Raw genomic sequence first — 7,357 nt, forward strand, 5'->3', positions numbered from 1 at the left:
TAAAGTTCCTCGCTTCTTATAACAAGACTGTTGTTGATGTTGTGATAGAAAATGCCCCTCAAAATGCAAAGTACACATCACCAGATATCCAAAAAGAAATACTATATGTTTTAGCTACAAATGTACAAAAAGCAATTTGTGATTAAATCGAGATGTCAAAGTTTTGTTTAATAGTTAATGAGTCTCAAGATGAATCTAAGAAACAGCAAATGGCTATTGTTGTGAGATTTGTCCAGAAATATAGGCATGTTAAAGAAAGATTTTTGGACTTAATTCATGTTAAAGATACAACTTCATTGACCTTGAAAAATGAGATATTATGTTATTTATCTTTTCATAAACTTAGTGTTCAAGATATTCGAGGTTAAGGATATGATGGGGCTAGTAACATGCGTGGAGAATGGAATGGGTTGCAAGCTTTATTATTAAAGGAATGCCTTTATCCTTATTATATACATTATTTTGCCCATCAACTGCAATTAGATCTAGTTGCAGCGTATAAAGATGTGTCTAAGGTACATAACTTCTTTAAGACTTTAAACTTTGTAGTTAATGTCATATCTTCTTCTTCCAAACGTAATGATCAATTGCATGATGCTCAAATTGCTAAAATTTCTCATTTAACCAAGGTTGGAGAGCTTGAGATTGGAACATGCACAAATCAAATACGAACACTACAAAGGCCTGGAGATACTAGGTGGAGTTCTAATTTCAAATCAATATGCAGTTTGATGAGATTGTTTGCTCCATCTTATGTAGTATTGAATGAAATTGCTATAGAAGGTTCTACATCTTCTCAAAGAGGTGATGCGGCATATGCACTTACACATGCATTATCATTCGATTTTGTCATTGTTATGCATATGATGAATGAAATAATAGGGATAACTGACAAGCTTTGCCAAACTTTACAACAAAAATCTATAGATATTGTTAATGCTATGGCCTTGGTTTCTACAACAAAAATATTGATTCAAAAGTTGAGAGATGAAGGTTGGCAATCTCTTGTGGATTAGGTGGTTTGTTTTTGTGAGAAAAATAGCATTCCTGTCCCTGACATGAATGAAACATATAGATATGTAGTTCGCCAACATCGTGACAAAGGCAATGTAACCATAGAGCATCACTACCGGGTTGAACTATTTATTGTTGCTATTGATAGTCAGTTGAAAGAGTTGAACTCCAGATTTAATGAGTCTGCAACAGAGCTTCTTCGTCTCAGTGTTATGTTAGATCCAAGAAAATCCTTAAATGTTGTGGATATATGTAAATTCGCAACATCATAATATCCTCTAGACTTTACATATCATGAAAGGAATTTGTTGAAACTTGAGTTACAACATTATGAACTAGATGTGCAAAATCATCCACAACTGAAAAATTCTTCTAGAATTTCTGAGTTGTGTAGAGGCCTACATGAAACAGGAAAGTCAGGTACTTATCAGTTGCTTGATAGATTGATTCGTCTTATATTGACTCTCCCTATTTCTACCGTGACATCTGAAATAGCATTTTCGACAATGAAACTTCTGAAAACACGACTTCGAAATACCATAAATGATGATTTTCTTAAAAGTTGTTTGCTTGTTAACATTGAGAGAGAGATTGCTGATACATTTCCTACAGATGAGATTATAGATGATTTGTATTCTATGAAACAAAGACGAGCACAACTTAAAGTGCATAAGGTACTATTTCTTATGTTTATATATATATATATATATATATATATATATATATATATATATATATATATATATATATATATATATATATATATTCTAGCTTTCTAAAGCGAACCATATGTATATGTGTTCTAACTAATTATTTGAATAGTTGCAGGTTAATGGATGAATATGAGTCGATGCTTATATTTAGTCGAAAACTTTGGAAGATTGTGCTTAATAGAGACAAGTTTTTAATTCTTTGTGATTTTTTCTTTGAAAATTTTAGACATATTACTTTATCCAGGTATAACATTATATTTTAAATATATTATTATGATGTGAGGTTGTCAACCCCCCTTATTCATAAATCTTGGCTCCGCCCTTCCCTAGAGAACCTCACATATTGGCAATCAAGAAGATCTTTCGGTATCTAAAGCAAACTACTTCTCTTGGAATATGGTATCCATCAAATTCAAGATTCTTTTTACAAGCATATTCCGATGCTGATCTAGGCAGATGTGGACTTGATCGGAAAAGTGCATCATGGGATGCTAGTTGGCAATCTAAGAAGCAAACTTGTGTCCGCATATCCACCGTTGAAGCTGAATATATTGTTGTTGCATCATGTACATCGCAAGTACTGTGGATTCAGAACCACCTTGGGAATTATTGAATTAATATGAAGAGAATCCCTCTAATTTGCGATTCTGAAAGCGCAATTAGAATCTGCCATAATCTATTGCAACACTCAAAGACAAAGCACATTGCACTAATATATCATTTCATAAAGGATAATGTCGAGGATGGTAATATTGAAGTTCATTTCGTTAGATCGTCATATCATTTAGCCGACATTTTCACAAAATCCATACCTGAACCCACACTCAATCGAATTTTACAAGGGTTAGGAACGATAGAAGCTGACTCAGTTCCGAATTCATCCTCGTAATCAGAATTTGTTGTTCACGTTCCGAATGGTTCCGAGCTTTGGAACGTGTTGGAATCCATTTTTCTAATTCTAATTGGTTTCGAGCTTCGGAATGCTTCGGAATCTACTGCTCAACGGTGTTTCAGAATGTTTTGTATCTTTTGTACATTAAGTCTCTTTCGACTGGTTACGAACATCAGAATTCTTCGAAAGTTACTGTTCATTTATGTTTCTGATTTCTTCTGTCTTAATTATTTTTCTTTGTTTGTGTTTTATCTTTGTATGACAATTAAAAAATCTCAAAAATACTTGGTTTGTTTATGTTTTATATTTTTTTCAGAAAATTCAAAAATCTCAAAAATATTTTTCTTTATTTGTGTTTTATCTTTTTCAAAAAATTCAAAAATCGTAAAAATATTTTTTCTTTATTGATGTTTTATCTATTTCAGAATATTCAAAAATCTTAAAAATATTTTTCTTTATTTCTATTTTATCTTTTTCAGAAAATTCAAAAATGTCAAAAATATTCGTTCTTTATTTCTATTTTTATCTTTTTCAGAAAATGAAAAACCTCAAAAATATTTTTCGTTATTTTCAGAAAATAAAAAATACAAAAATATTTTATTTGTTATTGTATTTTCTTTTTAAAATTCAAAATACCAAAAACATCTTCTTTTTAAGAAGTTAGCGTTCTTTTCTCAGGTTAATATTCATTATTACCTCAATTCAGAACGATGGGACAGGTATAATTTTGAAATTATGTACTAGCTAAGTGTCCCTGGAAGCATGTTGTTGCATTTTGTCACAAGCCTCTAAGACTTTATGTTTGAAGCCTTAATGAAACTTTCATTCTGATCGTTTCTTCCTAATCAACCTAGTCATTCACATATATCATTGAGTTACCTTATTCTTCTCATATTGAGTTAAGAGTTGACTGCTTTGTCATTCATTTATAGCAGAGGTACACTTACTTCTTCGGAACCAATCTATAATTTCTCCATCAATTTCATATTCATAAACGTAACCCTTAAGACTCTCAGAAATTACCACTGAGGTTTATGGTTACACAATGTCTATGTTTATGATCTTAAAATCGTTATCACCACGATTTTGAGTGAGACCCAAAATTCTGAATCCCATTTATGAATTGATGGTGAACAATTAAATGTTCTAGATATTTTCACTAAGGAATTGATGATTAAAGCCTTTATGGTTCGTACCAATATACTTTGAAATCTCTATTTTTTTTAGTGATCTTAATGAAATATTCTCGACCCAAGACATTTCTGCCCAAATAGATCAAGTTTTTATTTCTTTGATATTTCCATAATATCCTGTCACTTAAAGAATATCTAAAGCTTACTTGTTCATATAGCTACATTGGTCAAACAAGTACTTTTTTCAGATATTCGGACTTATGTCAAGTTTCGGCATCTGGTTGAAGCTTAGCCACCCATGAAGCCTATTAAAACAAGCCTTTCACTGTTTCTTAATAGATTAGTGATTGTAATTCAACGGGACATCACACAAGCACTTCATAGTCACTCGTGACTTAGAAGGAAGAAATCGTTGCCCATGATCCATTTGATTATGATGTCAATCTTGTTTGACATCACAGAATCCCACAACTTTAATTTGATTAATTTCTTTATCTTTGGCAAACTCTTGCACAAAACTCCTAGTGATTTTTCAAACGTTGGCTCTAAATTTTGATTCGTTATTTTCATTATGAGAACAGGTCATGGTCTTAAAGATTGGTGGATTGGCTGATAATTCCGAATATGTCAAAACTTAAACAACGATTTCTTGGAGATAAAATTACAAATCAGGCATGATTTTTTTTGCATTCCCTGACATCACGCGTGTCAGTTACAACAGTGTCTAACATCATTGATGAGGTATCACAATTTTCAAGGGTACTTTTACAGGGTACAAGAACATCAAACGACGCTTTTCTCTCACCACTCATAACAAACCATATAAAACGGTTTTAAACGGTTCATTTTTCTCACCATTCACAAAGTATTTAAAATCCACAAGGCAAAAACCATAAAACACTCTCTACTATTCATCCTCTTCTTCATAACAGCAATGGCATGATCATCTGAAACTACTTCGTTCACCGATCAATCAGCCTCCATCATCATGTTGAACGTGAGCCCAACCAAAATCTGATAATCGATCTCGATTCATCATGTTATAGTGTAGTTCTAAGGTCGGCGATTGAATATTTGCGATTCTTGCCACTGGCTCAAGCTTTAATCATGGCTGAATCTATTCCACTAGTACACCTCTTAAAATCTTACTCCTCTACAATCTACAACAACACAGACAAAGTCACCCACTTCGAGGTTGCAACACACAAGACTTCGATCACCAAGCTCCACTTCACCAGACTATTAGAGATTTCTTCTTCTGCAACTCTCATGGATCCAAAATACATTTCCTCCACTACACTCATCAAGATGTTCTATCAGATGGGATATTCCAGAGACATAACTTTATTGTCAAAGTTCAGGAAGCCCTTTCTTCCATTTATTTGGAATGGGTTGTTCACTCTCCTATTCAAAAGCTTTTTTAAAAGAGTTACAAGATCAAATGGTGCATGTAAGCTGTTCTATACTCTGATTTATGGCCTCTACCATGGAATCAATTTGGATTATGGTGTTGTTTTGTGGGTTCAACTCATCCAAAGCACAGTCTCCACCACTCTCCACTCGGATATATCTTGTGCTCGTTTTTGGTCCATAGTGTTCAATCATGCTTTCAGCCACTTCAAAGTCAAGTTGATGAAGGATTCTATTATGGTTGCTATTCCAATACTCCAAAACGTCTATGTTTGTGATATCTGACCTAAGAAATTTCACAATTATGGGGTCCATTCCGTAGGAGATGTTGGTGAAGGTTCCTCATGATAATGCGATCGTGAATACATATTGGAAGTCACCTTCATCTGGTATTCTCCCAATGACGGATGACTTACGAAAAGCGAAGTTGCACCTTTGGAAACAGTTAAGGGCCTAAAGAAAATCAAGAAGCCCGATAAGAAACCAAGATCTCCATCTCTGGTTACGCAAGAGGATTCGGATTCTAGGACTATCTCATAAATTTGTGAGGATGTTACTTTTCAGCATGCAGAAAAAGACGTTGCTGCTACTTCAGAACCAACCCCTACTGAATCAATTCTGAAGGTATCATATCCACTACCTACTTTTGTTTCTCTTATAGATGATTTTTTTATAAACACTCCACCATCTTCAGCTGTTACTACCACCATTCATATATCCTCCATTACCACCAAAGATCTCTGTTGGAATTTCACTTCCTCAGATCTTTATCCCTCTATCCATTACCATCTTTACAAATTCTATTGCTCCTCCTACTTCATCAGTCACTAATACACTAGAAGTATCTGTTACCAAGTCCGTTTCGGAGTAGATACATACTTCAGGCATTCATGTCAATGTATCTGATACGGGGGGAAATGTCCATACCGGTGTGACTTTAGAACCGAATACATCCATTTTTCCTCCTACAGACAAATATGATGATATTATGTATGTAGATGATCTAGGATCCTTTATGGATTTCGTTTTTAGTCCCTTCATTATCAATGTTAATAATGATGATGATGATGATGATGATGATGCCCCGATGACGAAAGGGCAGTTCAAACAAATTAATGAAAATTTGGATTCTCTTTTAGAGCCTTCCAAATCTTCATCTTCACCTAACTAGGAGTATTTGTTGATAACTTACAAGGCCACAGTGGAGATGTTAATGAAAGAAAATGCCAAAGTCCTTGAAGATTCTTCCAATGCTATTAAAGCATCGAAGAAGACTATTTGACCGCAAAAGTTGAAAAACTATCCCAAGAAGTGAAAGACTTTATGGATGAGTTAAGAGCATCATCTGACTCATACACCCAGTCTTTGCAATGATAAATCAGATTGAAGGTGTTTCGGGAAGTGGTTCTCTTCTAGAAATAAGGGGAAAACAATGAAGAACCCCAAGCAAAGCAAACGACTAAAGAACATGAATAGAAACTGAAGACTAATTATCAAAAGATTAATGAAGCTTCTACATCAAACAATGGAAAAGAGAAATTTTTTTATGATGATGAGGAATAAGAAGAACTTTCTAAATATGAGAAGCTAGTGCGAAAGAAGAGAGACAAAGAACTTGATGATCTTCTGAATCTTCGTAAGGAATTGGAAGCACAAGAAGAGGAGGCTAAGATTGAAAAGATAATGCTTGAAACTTAGAAGCCACTCTTTCCTCCATGGTCGATTGATAGAAATCAGAAAGAAGCCATTGAAGATCCAAGCGTCTATTAGCTAGAACCCACAGTATCTTTCGATTTGAATAACGAAGAATATTCTCAAATTGATTTTCCCATTACTCCCAGGGCTTTTCTGTTTTGGTGTTTTGAGGTGATAGAAAATGATTTGATTTTTAACAAAGCTGTGAATCTGAAAACTCTTCAATTTCTACTTGAAGTATGCCAAGCCTTAGTATCAAACTTGGAGCTTGAAGAGGATTATGGGATTAAAGGTTTCCTCGGATGTGCCTACTGAGGATTTTGTGAATATAAGGTTCAAGGGATTTCGGGGAACCAATAAAGTGTTAGATGAATTTACTTTGGCCGACTTGCCATATATGAATCCATACGACTGGATCTCTTTGCTCAACATTATCCTGAAAGATGAAAAGAAATATGAGCCCATTGTTGCCCATCTGAAAAGGATGCTTATCTGTTATA

General features: G+C 34.0%; 2 protein-coding genes across 2 annotated transcripts; both read left to right on the top strand.

The window, feature by feature from the left end:
* The first annotated feature begins 389 nt into the window (after positions 1–389).
* On the top strand, positions 390–1,016 carry LOC145040022 (uncharacterized). The gene has a single exon (XM_078988017.1). It carries the CDS (start codon positions 390–392, stop codon positions 1,014–1,016), a length of 627 nt encoding a protein of 208 aa, XP_078844143.1.
* A 42-nt stretch (positions 1,017–1,058) lies between these two features.
* On the top strand, positions 1,059–3,062 carry LOC145040023 (uncharacterized). The gene is made up of 4 exons (XM_078988019.1): positions 1,059–1,266; positions 1,354–1,688; positions 1,954–1,971; positions 3,045–3,062. The coding sequence occupies exons 1-4, from the start codon at positions 1,059–1,061 to the stop codon at positions 3,060–3,062; spliced, it is 579 nt and encodes a 192-aa protein (XP_078844145.1).
* Positions 3,063–7,357: the final 4,295 nt, after the last annotated feature.

This window comes from Lactuca saligna, chromosome 4, assembly GCF_052625555.1.
Source record: "Lactuca saligna cultivar CGN05327 chromosome 4, ASM5262555v1, whole genome shotgun sequence".
Classification (NCBI taxonomy): Eukaryota; Viridiplantae; Streptophyta; class Magnoliopsida; order Asterales; family Asteraceae; genus Lactuca; species Lactuca saligna.

What these genes read in the sequence shown, in the direction of transcription:
- LOC145040022 (XM_078988017.1), top strand. Translation starts at nt 390, where the DNA reads ATGCGTGGAGAATGGAATGGGTTGCAAGCTTTATTATTAAAGGAATGC.
- LOC145040023 (XM_078988019.1), top strand. Translation starts at nt 1,059, where the DNA reads ATGAATGAAACATATAGATATGTAGTTCGCCAACATCGTGACAAAGGC. An exon ending in CTTAAATGTTGTGGATATAT is followed by an intron (nt 1,267 to 1,353) that starts GTAAATTCGCAA and finishes ATTATGAACTAG; the next exon opens with ATGTGCAAAATCATCCACAA.